Consider the following 26,328-nt stretch of genomic DNA (forward strand, 5'->3'; position numbering starts at 1 on the left):
TTAGTCACTCTTGACAGCGTGTAGTGCTCACTCGATGAAATAAATTTCATCAACAGTGACATGTCTTACTGTTTACAGAGAGTTGAATTACTTTTGAATGTACAAAGCGAATACTATCTCAATTTCTTAGAACAGAGTAACAAAACTTTAAATTAAAGCATAAAAATATGCATAAATTTATTATGCAATATGAAAATACACGTACGTCGCTTTATATTGAAATGTACAACTTCCTATAAAAAGGAAGGCTTAATTTATTTTCTGGAAACATGACGTTTCAAAAATAGGAGATTTTGAATAGACACAACATTTTATTTGTAAAGTTAACGAGATTAGCAAAGTAATACCCAGTGCTGTTGTCAAAGAAGAACTTCTTTCCGTCCTTCTCCGGATCTTTCTTGTCGAGTTCATCCAGTGAATCAACTTCTATGAAATTTTCATGTTCTTTTAACTCCTGGAATGGGAACTTGCTGCGAAGTTTCCATTCTGCTCCGGGTGGTATACAGACTCCAAATCTCAGTATGTCACCCCTTTAATGAAATATTTAAACATCATAAACATCAAAACCCGGGTATTGCCTCATAAACAACTTCACTTCCAGTTTGGGTTCTCGTCTTTTTATCAAGAAAGATTTTGACTAAGAATCGATTCTGAAATATACATAACGAAACAAATTCCCGAAAACAATCCGGATCACGTTTGACGTCTTTTCATTTTGTATTAACATATCGCAGTAGATTTGTGTCTATGTTCGATTTTCATATTATGTTCAATAATCGGACACATATGCGTTTAGTTGGTTTAAACATATTTTATTTCCCAATATGTACATATCAAATGATTATTTACATACATAAATTCTGGATTGGACTGGAAGCCAGTAGGCTTATTGAAGTCCTCTCCATGACTTATGAAATATGTCTTTGATTACTGAACGCATATATACAGTAATGTATCAAATATGTCTTCGATTATTGGACATATGAATAGTTAAGGTATTAGGCCCCTAATACTGATGTTTAAGAAATGGCATTTGCTTGGTATATTCTTACAGTTGATCGTGCTTCACACTGTATTGCAAATTTTTAAAAACTTTTACCGTGCCGTTTTTTATAAATTTTGTGTAATTTATGGTATTTCCTCAAGCTGAAGTAGAGACAAATTTCAAAGTGGCGGCCTTTATCAAAAACGTTTGCAGATAATTCAATATACCATTATTTTTTATGAAAGAAACATCAAACTATTGGTAAAAAATTATAAACTAAAAATAAAACTGCCAATATAATTTTTTCTAGGGTGCCTCAAGTGAATGGATTTAATGAGACAGAATTCTAACTCCAACATCAAAATATTAAGGCCGAATACTGCGGGTCTGTTCTGAATTTTGCTCACTTCATTCAAAAACAACCTTGGGGCAGAAGTAAAACCTACCTACATTTCTTTCACAATACGTAATCTAAAGAATGAAAGCAAAATAGGGAACTTTCACCGCACGTAACTCAGTATTTTTAAAAATGTCTAACTCTACCCCTTCTGTTTCAGAGGAATGTTCACTTTGAACAGCAAGAAATCGCTTATCAAATGATTTTTTTTTCCACTTTTGTAAAATAAATCAATAACAAGTCTTGAAAGAAGTAAAATCTTACTTGAAAAAAAGGAAAATAAGGAAAAACAATTTTGGTCTCACTGGGGCTTGAACCTACGCCCCCCTCCCCCACTGAAAATTACAGTCAAAGTAGGTTTATGGTAGAAATTGAATACTATTCAAAGAGGAGGTACTCTATTATGGGCCTATTTCCTTAAAAGCAAAGTCTGTGTGACAATCTAAAACAGTTTGTCTATATCACATGAAAATAAGTATATGTTTTGTGATATTGTTTTAAAGTTGCAACTTACATGTACTAGCTTAGTAAATATTTGTTGCGTATAAGCCGGTCATTTAGCATGAAATATGGACCGACGATTTATAAAAGAAGCTATTTGATAATACTATAAGCATTTAAGAAAGACTGTACTGCTTCCTTAAAATTAAGAAACATATCCGATGCAGAAGCCGTGCACATTTTTCGATGATAAAGATTATAATCAATAATTATGCCGTGCCATGTAAAAACCAACATAGTGGGTTTGCGACCAGCATGGATCCAGACCAGCCTGCGCATCCGCGCAGTCTGGTCAGGATCCGTGCTGTTCGCTTTCAAAGCCTATAGTAATTAGAGAAACCGTTAGCGAACAGCATGGATCCAGACCAGACTGCGCGGATGCGCAGGCTGGTCTGGATCCATGCTGGTCGCAAACCCACTATGTTGGTTTTCCCATGGCACGGCTCAATTATCACGTATCTGTTCTAAGAAAAGTTACTTACAGTTGGAAATAGAAACGTCATTACTTTTCTCATTATCAGCTAAACTCCATTTCGTTTTTTGATACGTATGAACCGTCGCGTAATAATGAAACTGAATGATTATCCACGAGTTTGAATTGGTATAATGTTAAAATATTTTTTCTATTCGCGTAGCAATCTTTTGGGTCATACAATATCTTCCCGATACATATTTTATAGCATATAACTTTTTATACCTGTTTTGTTTTGTTTTGTTTCCTTTGAATAGTTCCAACACAACATTCTTTAGACTTTATACATGAACATTTGCATTTAGTATGAAGTCATGTGAATGTGTTGAGGAGAGTTGTGGTTTAGTGGTGAAGATGGTTTCAGTCCTACTGGGTTCACGACCGTGTTGTCTCATATGTCAAAAGTACTGTTTTTATCTAGGAAGCGGACTCGACATTCATTCAAATCAGCTTTAAGGTGTCGTCACAATTTAGCTAACATAAATTAGTTTACTCTAATGCGTCGGTAGTTTTAACTGCTAGCTATATGACATTCATCTTTTTAGTACATAGAGAATTAGTCATTACTTATTTGATAATGCATTTAAAAGTTAGATAAAAACTTTACTGCCACATTTATGTCAAGTTCAAATCTTTCAACTAATTGTCTTTTTTAATTTAAATAATATATCATAACAATTTACTCTTACACTTCTATTCCTTCCGCTATAAAGTGCAGCCACTTTGGAACCAAGCCTACTGTATGAAACGTGTACGTTTGACTCCCGTCCATTGGAACTTGTGGTCCTCCACTTTTCTCCAGTACAAATTCAAGCTGAGCTCCAGGATATTCATCACGCACATATATTCCACGAGCACCCGTGGGGAAGAAATTCCCGTTAACTCGGAACTAAGAAAACAAAAAAGTGAATATTATTTTTATGCCTAGTTAAACAAGACAAATAAATCCAGTCATCTCTTTCTAGTTAAGTACAGTTGAATATCGTTACCTCGATATCGGTTAGCTCGATACTCCGGTTAGCACGATGTGTTTTAGTCGGTCCCGATTTTTTCCTATATATTTTAATGTAATTATTTATCATTACCTCGATATGATTAGCTCGACATTTTGTTTAGCTCGATGAGATTTTTCAGTCCCATCAACTTAACTGTACTGTTTTTACACCTGGTTTCGTCGATATCACAGCTTGTAAAAAAATATCCATGTTATTTGTAAGGTGTGAAAATCAACCTTTTGTTGTTTGGCGATGTATTCATCATATTCAAGCTAGTTTGTGTGTTTGTTTTGTTTGTTATTTAATCTTTAATCCATTTTAAATGTCAGGAAGTTTGCATTTTAAAATTAATTCCCAATAATTAGTCTTATAAAACATCGTGCAAGCGAGCAAGCTGTTTTCCAATATAACAACTAATTTGGATGACTTTTTTTTTTCTGTTTGACGGAGTAAAAATCTGCCATTTAGGACTGAGTAACAATATGCGTATTTAACTGGCAAATTTTCGTTATCGAAGCACAGTCAAAATGATTACTCAACTAGGGACATTACCGCTGCATTCAGACTTGTTTAGGGAAGGAATAAAAATGCTAATGTTTACACGTATATTTTGAAAAATTAAAAAGTTGTATGTATTACATGTATGTATGAACTATTTAATTAAGATGTTTTATTTGTCAGTAAAATTAAAATCGTATTTACGTTTTATATTATTTCTTTCTCCTTTCAAACCCTCTGAAAAACGCATTGGATATAATGATAATATAGACGTCCGACACAAGTACAGGAATAAGGTCAGTAATTCGGTCGAAAATGTAATTCCGTAGTGTAGTCGAAAGAAGTCCATAATAAATAGATCCTAATTTTCCCATTTTTCGCGCAAATTCGTGTAGAACGAGTGCTTTAATCACCATTTTTCACTACTAGAGTACATTCTGCATGAAATGAGACGGGTTTCATGTTTATACACCCCACATGGCATGTTTTGCAGATCGAAACCGGAAGTAGGTGTTTATTGCGCGGACGAGAGCAAATATGCGCCATTGTTAGGGTAGCAGACCACAACTGACTGGCATTTCACTAGGAACTACATAACCCCCTATTTTTTTTTTCATTTTTTCGTTAATTTGTGATAGAACTTCCATGAAAAATAGGTGTAGGAAAAAGTGATGTTCTCTAAAGATACGTAAAGACGATCAGAAGTTGTCGTTTTTTATATGAAACAAAGAAGGATTTGAATTACTGACCTTTAACCTACATGTATAAGAGCTGATATAACACTTTTCTCGAAACACATCGCAATTAGTCTTAATAGTTATAGATCGGTTGTATATGATATAAAAGGGTGTTTTCAATGCAAAATAATAGTGAAATTTGAAAATTTTTGAATTTTGACCATATTTTGAGTAGATGCGCCTATTTCAGCAGCGATTTCTGGGATTAAAAAAGCAAATATTTTGTCTCCAGAATGTCAGAAAAAGCACAAAATGCATCCTTCTTGGTCTTATTCATGACGGAATGAATGATATTTCAGAATCCCGGTGAAAAATAATGCAAACAAGTGAAACTTTTACCAAAATATACAATAAAAGGACCATAGGGCCAAAATTTAGCCCAGTAAATGGGTAGGGGGTGGCTTCTATTAAAAGTCTATATTTCTCTAAAATCGCGAAATTTCACAATGAAACTTGGTAATATGTTTGGTATTACATCTTTCTTGAAAATAGATAAGAAAATGGTGTGAAATTTGATAAGAAACATTTCTTATAGGAATAAGGTCAGTAATTCGGTCGAAAATGTGCTTCCGTGGTGTATCGAAAGAAGTCCATAATAAATAGATCCTAATTTTCCCATTTTTCGCGGAAATTCGTGTAGAACGAGTGCTTTAATCACCATTTTTCACTACTAGAATACATTCTGCATGAAATGAGACGGTTTTCATGTTCATACACCCCACATGGCATGTTTTGCAGATCGAAACCGGAAGTAGGTGTTTATTGCGCGGACGAGAGCAAATATGCGCCATTTTTAGGGTAGCAGACCACAACTGACTGGCATTTCACTAGGAACTACATAACCCCCTATTTTTTTTTTCATTTTTTCGTTAATTTGTGATAGAACTTCCATGAAAAATAGGTGTAGGGAAAAGTGATGTTCTCTAAAGATACGTAAAGACGATCTGAAGTTGTCGTTTTTTATATGAAACAAAGAAGGATTTAAATTACTGACCTTTAACCTACAAAGTAGTCCCAGACAGTCGATATCGTTACGTCGAACTTCGGATACGTCGATGCAATTTTTACAGTCCCTTGAATATCGAGGTAACGGTATTCGACTGTATATTGAACACTACCATGGTAGCTAAGAACTCTCCGTTGCCAAAGAATTATCTGACTGACCCGGTGTTCAATTCGTTTTCAATAATAAATATATTAGACTAGTAAGATTGTTAATAGTTTGTAAAAGAATCTTGATCCCAAGTAACTATGGTTCATTTTCAGCTAAACTCCACGAGTCTTTAAAAAGATACTGCTGAAGCATCCTGCACTCTTTTTGAAAGTTTTTTTTTATAACTTTCTGTTGTGTTAATAGTGAAAATTGATAATAATATTATTTATTATTATATTATTATTATACCACATTTATATAGCACTCTTTTCATGCACATGTACACGTTCAAAAGTACTTCACAGGAAAAATGCAAAAATACTAACAAATACGCATACAAAAATAATGCATTCCAAATTAACAAAATTCATAAATGTAAAACGTATAGATTAAACAAGACAAACAGACATACATATATAAAATTAGTTAAGTTACCCTAGGATAAAATACTGTTCTACGCAGTTTTCTGAAGAAAAAGAAAAGAAAGCATCAATGTATCGGTCAGTTAACAAAATATTGTACAAAGAAGTGGGTTTTTAGCAGGCTTTTGAAAGCAGCTAGCGTGTCAGCTTCCCTGATCTAGACGGGAGCAGTGCACGAAAAGCTGCGATACATCATGATTTTAGTTTTTTTTAACCAGTGACAGCGTGTCTTGTGATCTTAGGTTTTTGACCGGTTTATACACTTCTATCATAAGGGGACTGATTGTGTAAAGCCTTAAAGGTGTGGGTCAGAACCTTGTACTGGCAACCAATGGGCTCCTTCAGAACCGGTGTTATATGACTGCGACGGGGCGTCTTGGTGATGACGCGAGCTGCCGTGTTCTGGACGTGTTGCAACTTGTTAAGTGTGCTGTTTGGAATACCACTTAACAAGGCATTACAGTAGTCTAACCGTGAAGCAACCAGGCTGTTGAGAAAGGTCTTTTAGATAAAGCGTGACTTACTAAAATTTGCAATAAAAGCTTACATTTCCATATTTTGTTTTACAGAGTGCCAGTCTCCAGTGTGGTCTCAAACGACAGTCTGCGCCTGCCGAGGATAAGGGATCAGGTCTAACCACGTACCACTTCTCTTTCCCATTCGGCGTATCACGGAACCAGGTAAAACCAGCAACTTGTTCACCATCGGCACTGCCTTCCCAACCGCGATCATTTGGTGTACCGGTAATTGCATAATTGCCTTCGCCTTCCTACAAAAATATAGACAGATATGCATTGCATTTTACATATTCATTGCATATTCATTGCATATCAATGGTCACAGCAAGTGATCAATGGGCTAACAATTCCTCACCGGAGACCTAAAATTGTACAAAATTAAATCTACAAAATGTACCTATTTTTTTTTATTTTGATCACTGGCACCAGACATGAAAGAAAATACCTCTGTACATGTTATACGCTACCCCTATGTTTACTATAAGAACCATGGTCATGAACGGGAAAGTGCTTATTTCAGTCGCAGTTTTCGCACGTTAAACGCGCAGTTCTGTTAATGAGTACCCAGCATATTGAACAAGTGGTAATTTATCTTTCATCGTGCACCAATCACATTGTCTCAATATTTCATATTGCAGAGATACTCTACATATCTTATGCTTTCGTCAACGTTAAAGAAAAATCTTGCGTGAACTTACCTTATGAACATCCGGTCTAGAGGTCACAGCAGTGTGCACATTTTAGCAAAAACAGAATGAAAAATATTTACAGTTTTACAATAAAACTCGAAATGAATGATGAGAATGAACTTCATCTTAGATATGGTTTTGAATTTGAAGTCATACATTAGTATACATGATCTGTACTGTTTATTTAATTCATATTGCACATTTATGCTGCATATACACAATTTAGCGTACACGTATAGTTAAACGACGACTGACATGGTTTTGTAATCCAGACCGAAACTTCACAAGGGCATTTCGATCAAGTTTTTGTGTAAAGTTGAAAAAGACTTTAAAATACGCGTTGTTTCTCTAAGATAAGAAATATTGAAATAATGTGACTGGTACACAATGGAAGATAAATGACCACTTGTTCAATATCCATAGTACACATTTACCGAACTGCGCGTTTCAGGTATGAAATGCGCGATTGACATGGGTTAGTATATTTTCCCGTTCATGACCATGATTCTTATAGAATACCTAGGGGTAGGGTATAAAATGTACAAAGCTATTTTCTTTCTGGTCTGGTGCAAGTGATTTTGATTTCCTTTTTATTCACACATATTATAATAAAGTCCATGTCAATTTCCCTGGAGAGTGCAAATTCATTAGAAAAACTTTATTCTAATAATTGCAATGGGGTATCTTTACATGAATATATTTGTGTTTAAGAAGGTTTCCATGTATTTACTATTACGTTTAGATGGAATTCACTTGCCTTCGAGAGATTATTTGCTCTGTCCTGTGATATAGGAACATATTTGGGGTTAGATAGTCAGGTTCGGTGCCAGCTAAGTGGTTAAAACTCCTGAGTGGTGTTTTTAGCCACTGGTTGTTCCAAAGCGGTGTCCTACTGTGTTCCTTCTTGATGTACGATTGTGTCTTTCATTACTCCTAAATTATTACTCATTGCAAAAGTGTGTATATTCTAATGTAAGTATAACTACAATTCGAAATAACTGCGAAGTTTCATAGGTTTATCTGTATTTATCACAGTCTGTCGGAAACGCCAAAAGATTTTCAGATTTTTTTCTACAGTGTAGTTAAAAGAAAATTGACCCTTCATGTAAAGGCTTGTCAAATATAAAAACTATTTCTCTTGCTGTACATGATGAAAAAATCACTCTACTAATTAACAAATCATAAGAGTTTTTTCCCGCACGGTATCGTTCATGTCAATGGTAACGTTAAATGGTTAAATGCAAATCATATTCTCGATTTACTTTTAATGATAAAATGTTTAGCTATTAATTACAGTTGTTCAAAATATGTTGGCTCTTATTTCGTATATTATTATTATTATTATTATTATGCCACTTTCGTTAACAATATGTCAGTTTCACTTAGAAGATCAATACCAGTTTAGCAAATTCTGTGATTTGTTTTATAAAGGGTTTTGGTTATATGCTTATATTAATTATATGGAGATGTTCACGCCTTCTTGTTGAAAGGAGAAACGTATAAAATAGAGTAAAATGTATTTTGTATGAGGTAATTGCTTTTGTAATGTAACTGACAAAGGAAATTCTGTAAGTTGTCTATGTAAAGACAAGCACTGTTTCCCAAATGTTTCCATTAACCACCGTTTAAACAGATTGAATCGCCTACCGCGTCATCAAATCCAAACAGTATGTCTCTGTACGAATTTGTTATTGAGAAGTAGTACCGATCACCCCTCTTCTTTGCAATAGCCCCCATATCGTACTCCTGGTTCGACTTGAATCCGTCAAACCAGATATCAGAGTACTGTACCGGGCCTCTCCACATGGTTATTCCAGAATGAGGTTTTGTCCTGAAGTAAAGCCATTAAAATTTATGTTAGGATGTGTACAACTTGAATGGTCTGTTGTATATAATATACAGTAACAGTGACGACAAGGGTCCCGTGTACGTAAAACTTACTTTCACAAGCCTGCAATACATTTGACCATGGAAATAGGTCAGTTAATCTAGTGTGTTGGGTTTTACGTCACACCGATACAGTTATGTCATAAACATTTTAAGCATGCACATACATCTTTTTGGAACCATCGTTCATTCCATAAGTAAGATGGATGACTCCCTGATACGAACGACTTATTTTGCACCACCTGCGAGATTTCGAACACACAACAGTGACGGCAAATGATTTTAAGTCACATTAACTACTCGACCACAGAGGCTCCTTCTCAGGTACAACAATGACTAGTTTGACAGTGTAAATAACACTATTCTTAACTTTGATCATTTAAAAACGAAACACATAAGCAGCATTGACGAAATAACTTTCTTTAACCTTCATTGGTTTGATCTAGAAGATAAATAAATTTCTTATGCAAATTATAAAAGGTTCTTTGGAAGCGCAAAACACAAACAATAGCAGACTCAGTTTAACTGAGTCTGCACATGAGACGTGTTGAAATATCCATAACATTAAAAGGACTTCACTTTTTGAACGCTGTTAGTATTGGAATTTTCCCTATTTTTTCTATTAAAATACACTCGCTTATCCATATGGACGGTTACGGATGTATAGCGATTCAATATTCGAGAACTTCATTAGTTAGTATTAAGGTTTGTTTTCAATTATGTATATTTCATCTAAAAGAGAACTTACGTTCTTGTTTTAGGCATACTTCTGTCGAATCCTTCTGCTGGCAACCCAACATTCTCGCTGTCACCAATAACAACAGAATGGCTTACCCAGCCGGCAAGTTTAAGTAGTCTTTCGCTGTATTAAAAGTGGTTTTATAAATGACATAAAAGCTTCGTTTTTACAACAGAGGATACCGCAAAATGTTTCATCAATCAACATTAACATTATAATAAGCTCAGATTATTTAAGTGCCAAAATTTGCAACATGCCACTTCCATTAGGAAAATGGATGTATTTATGATACAAAGTACCGCACATACAGTTAGGATTTAAACTGCTACAGAGCTACGAAGCGATTTCAATCGAAAATTAACGTTTATTAGAAAGTATTCTTTATCATCATTTTATAATTTTGTTCCTTGTTGTTATCGTTGAGATAATTTTGAAAATTTACAATTAAACAAAATTTGTATAATGATATGTCAGAAATGCAAACCGTTTCATAGGTTATGCATCAATTCAATGTACTTTCACTCTCGTTCATATTCAGATATGACTTATATTGACTAAAAGTACTTTAGCAAACAATGCATATTTAAATTAATTTAAATTAATTTGCTTCAAATGAGTTTACTCTTGTCATACGGAAATGTCATGCAAAGTGAGAAATGAAAGAACTCTTACTTTGAATTGATAACTCCATTGAGACTGTCTGACATACTGAAAAAGAAAATAAAAACATCAATAGTAACATAAAAAAATCCCCAAGACATTTATGTTAAAACATGATCACGTAATAACACTTTTAGCCTCAGTTTAGGAAACTTGTATACAACATGTACAGTGAATGGTAAACGTATATGCGTTTTATTTGCATCGATAGTGTTTTTAAGTTTTTACAGAAATAAAACACATTTTGAACATTGTAATCATACTAGTATACATATGTTTTATGGTTTAAAATCCCTTTTAACAGTTTCTGTACAAGTACAAATTTGGTCTTCTCCATCATAGATTACCGGTTGGCAATTTGGAATTGTTCTGGAGGTATATCTGTATCTAAATCCGCGGCAATAGGCTTTTTGTTTTTAAATTCAGGCACCTTATTCCTTTCTCCTCAAATGAAATATCCGATTGTTCTTAGGAAACAACAAATTTATCAACAAAAAGGCAGCTAAAATTTCAACAGTAACAAATAAAATCGTGTACTTACGAAAGTCTTGTGCAGTTGAGTAGAGCGCCTTCAAGCCAAATATTGAATTTGGTGTTCTTGTAACCTAAAGAATATATCACAATATTAGATGTATTCATAATAATAAAAGTAATGATCATAATGTAATTATTATTATTGAGTTTCCGAATATTCTGTCTAAATAACAAGAAATTATGTAAGCCACTCAAAATATTACAATATATGCAAGAATTTCCTTTGGAAATAGCACACGCACACGCACACGCACACGCACACGCACACGCACACGCACACACACACACACACACACACTTATGCCTATTAGCACCGACTTCGACATAAACTTCGAACTCTTTATAAGGTATATACTGAATACACTCCATGATTCAAGAGAATCCGGCAATATATAACAAGTCCAAGTACGGGAATACTTTACGGTAGCCACACGGCATGTAACACATTTCAACATACACCTGCAAAATAAGAGGAGTACACAGCCGTTGGGCTCGACGTTTTTTTATGAACGGATGAGGGGTCTCTATAAATAACTAGAATGAGAAAATTCATCACTTTTTAACGAGTACCGGTTAAGTGTGAGAAGTGTGACACTATGATTTCCGAAGCATTGTCTTTTGGATCACTGCGGGGTTTCCACATATTACAACAATTAACTATCCGTCCTTCCAAAAGTCTGCCACCGATTTTCATACCAAACTGAAAGATATCAAAATAAGTATATATATTGTAGAAATTTGATTTATTTATCTGTTTCTTGATACAGAGGATTCATAGACAAACGCAGCAGTAATTCTTATATCAAGTTTTGTAAAAAAAAAGAACATTTTAAAGCTAATGTAGTGTTTCAACATTTTCGGATTAACTCAAACATAAATTAATTCAAACTATGTATTCAAATTTGACGTTAAACAAACTTGTAAGCAATGAAAGGGAATGTTTATCACGTAATATGCTCCACCAAGGCTCTTCATTTAACAAAACTGAAGTATAACATGTTTTAAAACGATTTTGCAATCATCAAGGTTTTGTTTAACTAGTGTATTGTTTTATTCAACTTACAAAGTCATTTGAATGTCCGACGTTATTAGTGAACTCGCGGAGTGGTGTTCTTCTTGCTTCAAATGGTCCCATGAGATTGTACTCTCGCGATGGAGGGAATGGTTCCTGAGGAAAAATAAACCATAAACCAAATCCTTTTCCACCGGCGGCATTGTTGTTCCGGATAGAGTTAAGAGGATTAGTGATCCAAAATCCCGCTGGCAAACTATGAAATGTGATTGAAATATTCAGATTAAATGCGAATATATTTTACTTATTTCATTTTCAAACTAGTTTTTAATTTGAATCTTCTAGGTGGATAGAAGCACTTTTAGATCTTTAAACGAATAATAAGTTTTCTTCGCTCGTTTTAATTACGTAATCTGTATTAGATGTGTATAATACTTTCAAATCTACCAATTTGGCCAGTTTTTAAACAGGCTGGGTAATATGTGTGACGCTTAGAAAGTCTACTTTCCAATAATATTGAATAAATATAGGAAAGTAGATATCCAGCACTATTCTAAAACAGCACGTATGTGAATTCGTTGACATGCTATTTGCTTGTGAAAACACAAGAACTGACCACACGCCCTTCATGGAGAAGAGAACAACCAACAATAGTTTTTAAAAAAATCGCACATAATTCAATTTACGTACTTACTTAATACTTGTTTAGTGTTAACCTTTAGCCTGCTGGCACCAAGTGATTCTGCCTTTGCGACCAGTGCAGACCAAGATCAGCCTGCACTCTTTGCTATTCAGCCAGTAAATTTTCAGTGAACACCCCTAATGTAAGTTATAAACGGACTGTATAATTTGAAAAAATGGAATAACATTGATTAATCTACCTTTAAGTTATTGATTAACATGCGAAGACACTTACTCAGCATCACTCGGTTCAAGTTTACCAGTTCCCCTCATGGTATGTAATGCTAGATTACCATCCAAAGTGTTGTTCTGCTCACCGCCGTCCTCCAAATAATAACCATGACCCATATGGTTATAACATGTATTGTCCATAACCTGTAAAGAATCATCTGACATTCAACTTCATATATTGCAACTATGTAATATTCCAATAGATCTAAGATTATGTTTATTTGGTTTTGTTATCATTCTTATCGCTTTCCAAAAAAGATAAAAGTCCTTTAGTCAGAGGTTCATTTCCCAGAGGAAGGTGCATACTGGGGATCACATTCAAATTCAAGACGCAACCTCACAAATTTTTCAAACTAAATGTCTACACATTGTTCAAATACAAAAGAGCATACTGTCTGGTAAGAATGATTACAATGCTAATTTAGGATTCTGAAAGTTTTTCACACGGTAATACACGACTACGTTTAGTTTTAGCTCATATTCAGCAAGAGTAAATGTAACTGTGGCCTAATTCAGTCACATATGGATGCAAAACAAAGCTGTCCAATTCCAACTAATACTAGTTTACGTCAAAAAAACATCTACAGTTATCTAACTCGCCATGTGATGTTATCTTATTATTTCAAAAGACATGAGAAGTTCTACGTGTTTCTTTGACAACTTGCGAAAAGGGTCGTAAGGGGAGCAACAGTCTAGTGGTTAAGATGTCGGCCGCTAAACCTGGGGGTCATAGGTTCGAGCCCCATTGGAGTCACGGCCATGCCTTCTCATATGACACCAGTAGTGGCTTTTCCAGGAAGCAGACCCGAGATATATTCAAGTCAGCAAGAAGATTTCATCAATAACGAGCTTAAATAAACTATCATAAACTAAGCTATAAGATCGTGACAGGCGATTTAAAAAGTCTAAGAACTTTGGTTTGCTATATCACTATGATTCCAGAATGCATAAACGTTTTGATTTTATAACTCATAGTTTTATTTCGGCGTATATGATATCTAGTACCGAAAGATGTAGTCGTGTTTAACGCAATATAACCTTAGCCATGAGGGTGTGCAGTAAAACCCAGACCAAATATAACTAAAGAAATATGTTAGTTTGAAAGCATTTAGCCTAGTAACTTCTTATAAAGAGGGAGGTATTGGTTAAAGCTTTTATCTATTTTTTACTTCTGGTTTCCATGTTGTTTTGCTAATCAGAATAATCAACCGTATTAACGGATCACCCAAGACACATTTATGTAGCTGTAAATTAACAATTTTACCAAGACACCGTGTGTTCCGTGAATGGTTACACATCTAGCAAACGTGTCGTGTATACTGCAACCTTTGATATATGGTGCAGAGGCACCTGGTTCTCTTCCAAAGCACATGTGAAAATGAAAAGGATACCGTCCTAGATCCGTCTGTTGTCCAGCATTGTAAATTTCTATGTTTTCTATATGAACATCTTTAAAATTCTTCACAAACTGAAACATTAGTCAGATTCATCTTTTCACAAAGAGCTGTTAAATTGCATCAAAATCATTTGAGCCGCGCCGTGGGAAAACCAACATAGTCGATAAATGCATTCAATACCGTAATATATACTTAAGTTTGTAAACTTTGATGCAGACATCCAAAATGTAAATTTGACTCAAGTCAAGCTGAATATTCTTGGTAATACTACGCTGACTTTCAATGAGTTTTGCAGGAGTTAGTTTGTTTTTGTTTTTAAATCAAGGCTGCAGATGGACGTCCGGACGGGCAGAAATACGGACACTGCAAAAACCAAATATATCTGTTTTCCGCAAAGCCGGAAACAAGTATTACACAGATTTCATGTTATGTTGACAATTCAAATTTCATAAAAAACTATTTGGCAATCTATTTTGAAACATAGCTTTAAATATTTAATTGGTCTTAGATGTATAAAAACTACTGTAATGTAGAAACAAAATAAAAAAAATACCATTGTATTTGCTCCAAATGTGTCACCGAAAATTTCTTTATGGTCGCAGTTTTCGTTAAATGCTGGACATTCTGGTTCCATTTCTCCGCGTATCACCACTTTTCGCGACAACAAGGCAACTTCAGCTCGCATATCTAGGGCGTTGTGTAAAACCTTCCCATAATGCATGAAGTTCAAAGGTTCTGTTTTGAAACGAGATTTTATTATGAAAACTATACACATTTGATTACAATATATTCTTTTTCATAAGGACCCCACTATTCTTATTTCTAATAATGCTTATTTTAATGATTTGTTTTTAAACTTGATATTTGATCGCTGGTGTTTAGTTGATACTAATCCATTTTAGTTTGACTGTGAAAGTTTAAAGCTTATTTATTAACTTTCGAGTTAGCTCCAGTAATGGTGACATACAAAAAGGTATGACCGTGACCCCAGCAGGCTCAAACCCACGGTCCTAGGATTGAACAGCCTACACTTTTAAAACTGTCGTTTAAATTATGCTCAGCAGGAAATAGCTCCTTTAAAACATTTCATCTTGTGAATATCAAATGAGTGTATCAAACGCGATTTAACTCTTATTTTCCAGCACTAAAGGTACTGTCAGACCGTTAAATCTTTCCATTAAAGTATCTTTTTCTACGGTTGCGTTCTTTGAATCTGGTAGCATTGAAATATCTATGCTTACTGGAAGTTTTCTTTCACTTACTGTCGATCCTGATTTGATAGTTGTTGCATGTTGGACAGAATATTACTTTCCTCACCTCTGCTTGCTCCCAAGCATAATCGGTAGACGCTATCACTATCTTGTCTCCTAAAGAAAAAAAAAACAGGGTAACGATCTAAATATAATATAAAATAAATATAAGATAGCAGTTGCCATGTTTTAAGAACTCAGCGTTGTAAATGTCACTCGTTACTCATTAACAGCCAAAGCAATACATCAGATGACTATCGTCAGGTTTCCATGTTAGAAAACAAGTTTATTGCCCAACCATAAAAAAATTCTACCGGAAGTGGGATTTGTCATATTTGCTGCCTTAAGAATATATTTTTTATTCCTAACATTAACTGAAGTATATGTATATTCTCCAAATAACCTAACGTCTATTAGAAAGCTTTCATGACACAGAAACTTGTACTTGTAAGTTCAGAAATTGCAAGTTCACCAAAGCCTAAAATAAAGTCATTATGTTTTCTCCATTTATCCCTACTATTTTACTCAGGGTTGTTGTTTTCGGCAGTTATAATTCATTGTCAGAAAATGACCTTTTTAAGTATTCATGGGTTGTGACTTTTGATGTAAATAACTATAGAAGGCAGTGCCTACTTAAAGTTTCATTCTTAGTTCAAGTGTCTTAATTAATCATGGAATTTTAGCCATCTTTCTTTAAATTCCTTACGTCTTTTCATCGACTTTAGGTATATGATCGTTATATGTAATTTCAAAGACGTTTCGCAAATTACCCCTTTTCCTTTTTTGGAGAATTTTCGCGAGGATGTTTCGAAGAAATAATAAAACCCGAGACAGTCTGATCTTTTAAAGGACCTTTAAAAATAAATTTACATTACTGTTGTGTTTGTTCATAACTATTGACAGGTTGTCCAACAGCAGTTAAAAAACAATGAAAAATATCCTGAAGGAGTAACTAAATTCCACGATTTCACTCTCCTTCTTAAAACAAAGTCCCACAACAATGTAGTTATTTATGTGTCGATGATATACTTTTATACAACAACAAAGATACATTTACACAAAAAAAACAAATATCAAAGGTCAAATAAGGACGTATAAAATTACAGTGGACTGTAAACGTTTATGTGAAGCTACAAGAAATAGCGGTCGGTTCGTTGATGACACAAAAAACATAAGCGTCAGTTACAACAGTATGAAACTAATTTTTCACCGTTAAAGGCTGATGATTATTCTGAGTTTTGGAGTTTTCCCTTTTAAGATATGACACAGACTTAAGTCTAAAAAACATAAACACATACCTGGACGCCACGTAGTGACGTCATCTATCAGATGAATAAACGGGTTAAAAGCATTGATATTGGCTACCTGGAAGGAAACCGTTTGTTTGTTTGTGGTAGCAGCACCCACAGACTCAGCAGTGAATATCAAATTATCGCTTTCGATATACTGTACAGATGAGGTAGTTCCGAAAGGCATAGTAAGTTCTCTGTAACTGTCAGGTGTACCTTTTAAAAACGGTAGTACAAAGCAATTAAGCCTTTTTTTTAACGTATACGCATTATATTTTCAATGAAGGCTTAAACTTCCATTATATTTTAAATTTTATGTGAGAAAAAGATGAAACTGACCGAAATGGTGTTACGTATAACAATTATGGTTATAAAACAAATCTTTCAAAATTGCACATAAACTTATACCGTTAGATCCATAGAGGAAGATGATCGAAAAGCTATCGATCCTATAAAAGCTCTACTATGCTAATCAATATTCAAACCTTGTGACATATATATTAGAAAAACAATAACTGAAAAAAAGGATTTTGATACATTTCATATTCGTAACAAAAAATATGACAGCCACATTATAAAAAAGGCATTATAACCCTTTAGTTAAATAAACCAATTTATGTTCACAACAGGAAAACTGTAAGACAATACATTATTTAAAACATATATTGTAAAGACAGGGAACATCGAACTCACTACCCGTACTACTGACGTTCAGAGTCTTATCACTGAATCATTTGAGTATTCTAACAATGCCATACCTTTCTTATAAATGAATGCCCAAGTATCTCCATCAGGTAATACCGATCGTAATATGCCTGTGCCAGTAACATTTCCATTCACAAGCGTCTCAATTGCTTCGTAGGCAGCTGGATTTTGTTTATCGCCTTCTTTCCTGATTATCTTTTCCTGCCCCGCCATCATTAAAACCTGGCCATCTAGAACATCTATAATTGAAAAAAGGAACAGAAACTTGTATTGCTAAATTGGAAATGATACCTCCGTTGCCGAGTGGTTAAAGTCGCTGACTTCAAATTACTTGCCCCTCATCGATTTGGTTTCGAACCTCGCCCGGGGCGTACGGAACGTCAGTATATCTTTCCAGGTGTCCGCTTGTGATGATATATAACACGAGATGCATCTTGGGTCTTCCTCCACCATCAAAGCTGGAAAGTGGCCATATGACCTATCTCTGTGTTGGTGCAAAGTATAACCCAGCAAAACAAACAAACGTTATTGAAAATGCTATCGATGAATGAATTTTAGATGAATTAAAGTTTTCAAAAACATTTTTATCAGAACGTAATTAACTCATCCTCAATGATGTATCCTCAAAATACTTGAGTAATAGCAAAGCTTTTAAGTTCTGAACTGAAAAATTATCTGCAGTTCTTCTAAAATATCAAACCTTAGGCTTTATCTAGCGGTTACTTGGACTTTGTTGGGAATGTTTTATTAGTTCCTAGGGATCATTGTGTCCATTTATGCCCATTTAACATTTCTGATATACGTAAGCGGTACCAATATCGGTAGGTTGTGAAACAATTTTCAAAACCTCCCGTGATCAGTCTATACCTCCTGGGGACAATTTCATAGAGAAACTTACAAATAGTTGACAATAATAGTTTTGTAATAATCAATTTTGGTACTTGCTGGTATGAAACTTTTTTGTGAAGACGTTCGTGTATCTCTCTTTACTGGTAAATATATATCTAAAGACATCATTAAAATCTCTGGCAAAATTACTTGGCTCGATATATATCATAGTCTGTTTAAATGTCAGAGATTTATGAAACTCTAAATTAGATTTTAGTCTACAACAAAACAAAACGAGGAAAAATGATAGTGGGTTATGTACTTCAGTCAATTAAAATTGTCGCTTCCCTTTTAAAGGGATACTGTAGTATTTTTGCAAGCAATAAACCAATGCTTTCTTCATTCTATTTACTTCAATTAACTAAAATAGACAGTGCAACCTCTGAAGACCGACACTTTTGGGAGATACAAATATTGTTATGTACAGGTTGTTGTTCTGGAGAGGTAAATTTTAAAGTATATTTCGGCTCAAGAAATTTTGATGATGCAGTTATAAAGAGTGTTTTTGCTTAAGAGAGGGCTGCTCTGTAGAGGTTGTACTGTATCTAATAAGATTGTTTTGTTGAATTAAATCTTGCTGTGGAAGTTGCTTTACGACCATATGCAAAGTTTCGAAAACATATTACAAAACGCCCAGTAAAGAAGTTGACAATCAGATTCAAGTCAATTACTTCATCCGTTGAAAACTGGGTAACATCAAACAAATAAAAATGGAATGCTACATTGCATAGTATTACGCAGGCCAAGTCAGCAAAAGCATAAAAATTGTGCAATGGAATTATCAACGTAAATAACAATCTATTTTAACTAAGCATGCAAGTACAATGTGAGAAAATCACTTCAATATGATTTAGAGGAGTTTTTACTTGTGTAATTTTACCCGTGTATCACTTTAAATCATGCTACAATGCGGGCTTCACATCATATTTCGTTTAAACATCATGTTCGTTTTGACGCCCACACTGTAGATGGGGAAACCAAATTTGTAGCCTCTAGAAATAAAGTCGTTAGTTACTTATTTACTTCCTTACTTCCTTACTTAGACAAGCAATTGAATCGCTCTTTAATCAAGTACATATCTTATAAGAAAGTCCTTCGTCTCCATCCAAATTGATTCATATTCTGAACTAACGACAATGTATGTACACTTAAACATATAAATACATGTAAACATACTGTTAATTTGGTCGGCGAGCTTTTCGCTATCTAGTCGGAGGCCGTAAAGACCGAACTTCACTACTGTTACCTCAGTACCAGTAACATTGAGAGTGTAGGCAATAACTCCATGGTCGGTGTAATTCTTATATTCCTCCATCAACTGAAATCAGAATTAAATTTTAGAATACCTTTTTACGCACGCCCACACGCACGCACGTACGCGCGCGAACATTCACAAACAAAATGGTCTGTTATATTGTGGTAGTTATTTATTTCACATAAATTCTCTCTGCTTACATAATAATGTTTAAAACATTGTTATGCCATCACTCCTTTGTACTCGCAGTACTGTATTTTTTTATATTGGACTGCTTTCAATGGGAATCAGTACAGTATTTCCCACGCGGAGTTTATTTAATATTGGACTGCACGAAAAAACGATAAATATACAGTTTACTCGTGAAGTCCAATATTTAGCAATAGTGAATTCATTATAAAAATAGTGTAACCAAATGAAAGCAAATATTATAACACGATACTAATAATAAAAAGGAAAATTAATATCAAAACTAAGTTTTATGTATAGATGCCTAATAAATATGAACAAAATCGCAAAATTTTAAAATTAACTTTATACAATTTTTTGCATGCATCGACGTAGTTTTGCTCACTAAACGACAACATGCTAGAGAAACAGTTACATCAATATTGTTTACGTTTCCAGTTTTAAAAATTTTGCATGAATTTATTCCTTTCTGCTGAAAAACAGTTTCATAAGACCAATCATGATAGTTCTTTCAGGCTGTACTGTAGTAAAAGGCTGGATTTCGAGACGAGGGAGGGCCTACTAGTCATACAGTCTAACGTCCTCTATATCTAACAAAACTGTTATCTGCTGCTTGCATTAACTTTGAAACTTAAATAATTAATACAGTACAAATCAACCATAATAATTCGGTAGTGCTTGTATCACGTATAACTACCTTAAATTAACAGTATTTCAGTCGCAACAAGGAACTGGTAAACCCGTATGTATGTGCTTGTGCTTGAGGGAAAACCAGGTAAGGTAGAGTTATGGTTCTTTGACACTGCAATTTCCATTATTGGCCTCTACCATTTTGTCAAGTGTCAATGAAATGCTTTGTGAAAGTAATGCTCCGAACAATCCTTATTTGTATAGAAAGGGAGATGATTCAAAAACTAGGTAGAGATATGTTTTCTTTTTGTTTTTGTTTGACACTGAACTTTCCGTTAATGGTTACTATCATTTTGTAAAGGTTCGATAAAATGTCATTAATACTATTCAAGTAATGCTCCTGATAAGCCTTATTTTATATAATAAAGGAAGATAATTCAAAAGCTTGTTAAGGTAGAGTTATGGTTCTTTGACAATGCTCTTTGTCTCAATGGCCACTATAATTATGTAAAATTTCAATAAAATGCCTTTAATACTTTTTAGAAATTAGTACTTTCTCACATTATGATAATAACGTTTTTCAATTCTGTGCCTTTTTAATTATACAGAGTTTGTTTAAAAACGAGGTAATGCAGGTTACCCTGACGACTATCTCAAAACTGGTGTTCACCGCTTTCACAGTTTGGCATTTTGCTTTCGTCCTTAAGTTTAATGATGTCTGGGTCTAAGGTGTTTTTAAATTTGTCTTCAGAGCGGCTTCCTAAAGCTTTTCTTGGTTGACATGGTTTTTAAGGTTTACCATGTATATTGTTTAACAAGAGTGTTTTTCTGCGATGTAAACATCAGAGACATGTATAGAAATTGCCATCATATATAGCATACATCTGTGATGAAAATATTGCTACTAGGCCATCTTCCCAATATAGATATCGATTGGGATAATTTTCTTGCGTTTTTGATAAACATGAGTGAAACATATTAGAATGATCTTAGTTTAATAGGCTATGTACCTGTCAACCCTCAAGATTTCCGAACTATTTAAACCATGTTTATTACCAGTTTAAAATAGTACCCCTGAATATAAATGCCGTCACCAGAAACAGTGTATGTCAGGTGTTAGCAAAATGTGGAAGTATGTCCTTTACTATCTTGTCAAAGGAATTTATATTTAGTTAAACGAACATCCTATTCAGTATGTTCACTGTACATTAAGACAAATAGGGTGGTCATTTAACAAAAAGCAAGTAACTCTGACAAGATCGCATATACACTAGACATGATAGCATGTTACTTTGAGAAAATAGGATGGTCGTTTAACAAAAAAGCAAGTAATTCTGACAAGATCGCATATACACTAGACATGATAGCATGCTACTTTCAGAAAATAGGATGGTCGTTTAACAAAAAAGCAAGTAAGTCTGACAAGATCGCATATACACTAGACATGATAGCGTGTTACTTTGAGAAAAATAGGATGGTCGTTTAACAAAATAGCAAGTAACTCTGACAAGATCGCATATACACTAGACATGATAGCATGCAACTTTGAGAAAATATGATGGTCGTTTAACAAAAAAGCTAGCAACTCTGACAAGATCGCATATACACTAGACATAATAGCATGTTACTTTGAGAAAATAAGATGGTCGTTTAACAAAAAAGCAAGTAATTCTGACAAGATCGCATATACACTAGACATGATAGCATGCTACTTTCAGAAAATAGGATGGTCGTTTAACAAAAAAGCAAGTAAGTCTGACAAGATCGCATATACACTAGACATGATAGCGTGTTACTTTGAGAAAAATAGGATGGTCGTTTAACAAAATAGCAAGTAACTCTGACAAGATCGCATATACACTAGACATGATAGCATGCAACTTTGAGAAAATAAGATGGTCGTTTAACAAAAAAGCTAGCAACTCTGACAAGATCGCATATACACTAGACATAATAGCATGTTACTTTGAGAAAATAGGATGGTCTTTTAACAAAAAAGCAAGTAACTCTGACAAAATCGCATATACTCTAGACATGTTACTTTGAGAGAATAAGAGAGTCGTTTAACTAAATATTACGTCATTCTGACAAAATAGTATACCTACTGGACATGATTGCAAGTTACTTTGAGAAAATAGGATGGACGTTGAACCAAATAGCACGTCACTTTCAAAACAGTATATTTACTGGGCATGACAGCATGATATTTTGAGAACATAGGATGGTCGTTTAACTAAATAGTAGGTCATTCTGACAAAATAGTATACACAGTGGACATGATAGCAAGTTACTTTAAGAAAATAGGATGGTCGTTTAACAAAATAATAGTTCATTCTGACAAAATGTTATATACACTGGACGTGATTACATGTTATTTTGAGAAAACAGAACGTTCGTTTAACAAAATGATACATCACTCTGACAAAATAGTACGTACTTATGACTTCATAACATTTCAAGTCAACATAATAATAGAGCAACGATACATCGAACATAAGACATCTTTAGTGTTCCCTATCATTTCATGTGGATCATTTGGCAAAATCAAATATAGAATACATCTAGCTTAGCTGGAAATCCCCCAAAAGACATTCATGCAAATGAGTTAAAACGAATGAAGATGATCGAAAGTGTATTTGGCAGAAGAGAGACACATTTAAAGGTCCTCATTCCGGAATTGGAAACGTAAGGCTTACTCTGCGAACAGATATAAATGCCTTATTTGATGTCTGATTAGTTAGTTTAGTTAAGCAAAAGGTTAAAAAATACAACAGCAACATTCAAAGACACTCAGGGACAGAAGTCCCTTCACTGTCCTTGCAAACTGTTATCCAATAGCGTTTGGTATTTTAAAACAAACTTAGTATAGGCGAAGGCCATGCTGTATTTACCATTTTAGCATGTTTGAAAATGCACTGTTTACCAACAGTTCCCTTTATGTTACGGGACAAGAAATTCTGAAATGGCTATGTTCTCAACCTTCACTCAGTTCAGTTTAAGATGCTAAACGTTATTAGGGTGACGAGAGCCGTGATCAAAGTCATAGAGAGCCGAGTTCAAGAAACGCTCGAAAGCAGAGCAAATATTGATGTTTAAATGATTGACACTTGCACAGAAAAGTTTGGTGGGGTGTTCATTTTCATGTAGAGAATCTATAAGTAAACAAAAACAGTTTTATACCTTATGATCAAAATATACATCATTTGTTTGTTTTGGTGGAAGGAGCGTCTTGTTAAGTTTGGTCCAGGAAAGCCGAGGCTCGCCGTGTATTTCCAATGTTCCACCAGCTTCAACCAATATTACTTTAGCATTTTTCTCGTAAAGATGATCCTGGCGGTTTCCTTCAAAAGAGTATACCATGTGTTTGAAATGCGCCTTATTATTAATTTTTCCCTTTTAAAAAAATGTATCAGTTTTTAATGTTATGTTCAGTATAAAAAGAAAACCATCAGTAAAAATAACTAAGAATGCAGAATAGCTTTTTAATAACTTGAAAAATGACGGACGAATTACGAGAGGGCGTAGTCCGAATGAATAATGCTGATACATGTATCCGATTGTAAGTGTTATATTTATCAAAATGAAGACAAGATAGAATGGGAAAAGACATGTTCCAAGCACGCAGCAATTAAAAAATAACCTTTGGGCCGCCGTCGCTAAATGATTAAGGCCACTGACTTGGAATCACTTATTCCTATTCGCTGTGGCTGAAGAATTCTTTCATAAGCTATCCACATGGTTTATAGAAAATGGTTAGTACTACCCGGGCCAGATTGTGATGAAATAATGCAATTAGGGGCCCCCAGGGTCATCAGTTCCATAAAAAGCTGGGAATTTGATTCATAATTATAAAATGAATACAAAAATGTAAGTATGGATGTGTAGATAATCAGAATTTTTATTGCATACATATTTTTACTATAAAACACTTCTTTTTTCTTGAATAACAATATTGCCAAAACAAAGAAATGGATAACCATGTTTGGGTTCTACATTAGATAGTTGGTAGCAAAAGTAACTCTTGGAGAAAAAACCGGGATATGATCAATTAGACATCACTCTTAATCCCATAATTGTTCAGTTAACTTCAGGACTGTTTAAGGAAAACATTATTTTGGAGGGATGCCATTAAACATGCATATGGTGTATACTATTTCAGTTCTAATACTAGTATGACAAATAAAAAACAACAATAAGTAATCCAAGTAAGAAACAAGGTTTCCGAATCTCCAACTGCAGATCGATGATAGGTCTCCGTTAGACTGACCTATTAAAAGAACTTAATTTGTAAATTTGGAAACTTTAAGGCCAACTATTCGTTCCCCTATGGGCGATTTACATTATTTGACATAAGTTTTGTTGAACTTTAAGGCCAACTATCCGTTCCTCGATCTATGGGCGATTTACATTATTTGACATTAGTTTCGTTGAATGATGACAATACCGGTAAGTGTGATAGTAAGTGTCCCATTATATGGACAGTCTTCACTGCCAATCTCCATGGTTCCCTGTACGAAAATATTTCTCGCGCGCAGTTCCATTTTCACTTCCGGGTTAAATATCAAACTTCCACCCGCAAGAATAGTGATATTGTACAAAGATGCTGGCGACTTGTCTAGTAATATATTCTGCGATATGACGACGTTCTCTCCGTCCATCGGCTGAAAAAAAAAACAGTTTCAAAAGCACTTCACTTCACTATGGTGTCCCGTTTCGACCTACGATACTTTTTATTTCTGAACCCTTTATCTCGAAAGTCGAAAACACGGTGGTGAATGTCGCAATCACAATGGTGGAAACTCGAAACTGCGATGCTGAAAGTCAAAATCATCGTGCTTACGACTTTTGTTATTGTAAGTTCGACTTTCAACATCATCGTTTCGTGATATCGGCCTTGAGGTATGGGGTTTAGGAATTGAAATCTGCATGGTCTAAAGGAAACACCGTACTTTACACCAAATCATTAAAATCGTTCACTTAATAACTTCATTGTGTAGTTTATCGTTACTTTAATAGTTTCAGCTTTTCCAAAACTTTATAAGATATCTGCCATGGAATTACCAAGCTCTAACAGTGGTCTACAGTTAAAGACAGTTAGATTTGAGTGGATGGAGATTACAGTAATTAGCAGACGACAAGCGAAATTACTTTCTTCAGTGGTCTTAGCCTTACCAGCCTCGTATAAAATAACCTAAACATTACAACAAATATAAGATACATATTTTAAACTTGCCTCTCCTTCACTTCCCCAAGTTTCACTTGAAGACCATTTCAGTAGGCCAGGGCGTAGATGAGGACAGTCAGCACGAGTGTCACCTAGGAGTAGTATCATGCTGCTGAGCAGCACGTACAGAGCATGCATTTTTTTTTATTTGTCGGAGACTTTACACCTTTATCTGGAAACAGAAATAGAAATACTTTTAATATTTCTTGTTGCCGGTATGTTGCCTTACTTCTATGTTTATGTAGAGTAATGTTTCCTTACCAATATCAATATCATTCAAGCATAAACATACTTAAACTGATATACTATTGTGCAACGGCATTTTTCCTTTAAGCACTACTAATTATTAAAATAAGACAGTTTTGCCAAAACCAGAGATCATGCAGATTT

General features: G+C 34.4%; 2 protein-coding genes across 2 annotated transcripts; both read right to left on the reverse strand.

Annotated features, from left to right (window-relative positions):
• Positions 1-262: 262 nt before the first annotated feature.
• LOC123531729 (cell migration-inducing and hyaluronan-binding protein-like) lies at positions 263-24,074 on the reverse strand. The gene is made up of 17 exons (XM_053518052.1): positions 23,895-24,074; positions 19,817-19,958; positions 17,806-17,991; positions 17,057-17,263; positions 15,771-15,875; positions 15,062-15,243; positions 14,376-14,579; positions 13,116-13,255; positions 12,251-12,455; positions 11,758-11,887; positions 11,195-11,258; positions 10,666-10,701; positions 10,003-10,116; positions 9,015-9,198; positions 6,708-6,929; positions 3,045-3,244; positions 263-530 (listed from the first exon to the last, which is right to left on the reverse strand). The coding sequence occupies exons 1-17, from the start codon at positions 24,072-24,074 to the stop codon at positions 278-280; spliced, it is 2,754 nt and encodes a 917-aa protein (XP_053374027.1). The 3' UTR covers positions 263-277.
• Positions 24,075-25,132: 1,058 nt separating this feature from the next.
• Positions 25,133-26,107, reverse strand: LOC123530891 (cell surface hyaluronidase-like). The gene is made up of 2 exons (XM_053518280.1): positions 25,948-26,107; positions 25,133-25,375 (listed from the first exon to the last, which is right to left on the reverse strand). The coding sequence occupies exons 1-2, from the start codon at positions 26,074-26,076 to the stop codon at positions 25,133-25,135; spliced, it is 372 nt and encodes a 123-aa protein (XP_053374255.1). The 5' UTR covers positions 26,077-26,107.
• Positions 26,108-26,328: the final 221 nt, after the last annotated feature.

This window comes from Mercenaria mercenaria, chromosome 11 (assembly GCF_021730395.1).
Source record: "Mercenaria mercenaria strain notata chromosome 11, MADL_Memer_1, whole genome shotgun sequence".
NCBI classification, from domain to species: Eukaryota; Metazoa; Mollusca; class Bivalvia; order Venerida; family Veneridae; genus Mercenaria; species Mercenaria mercenaria.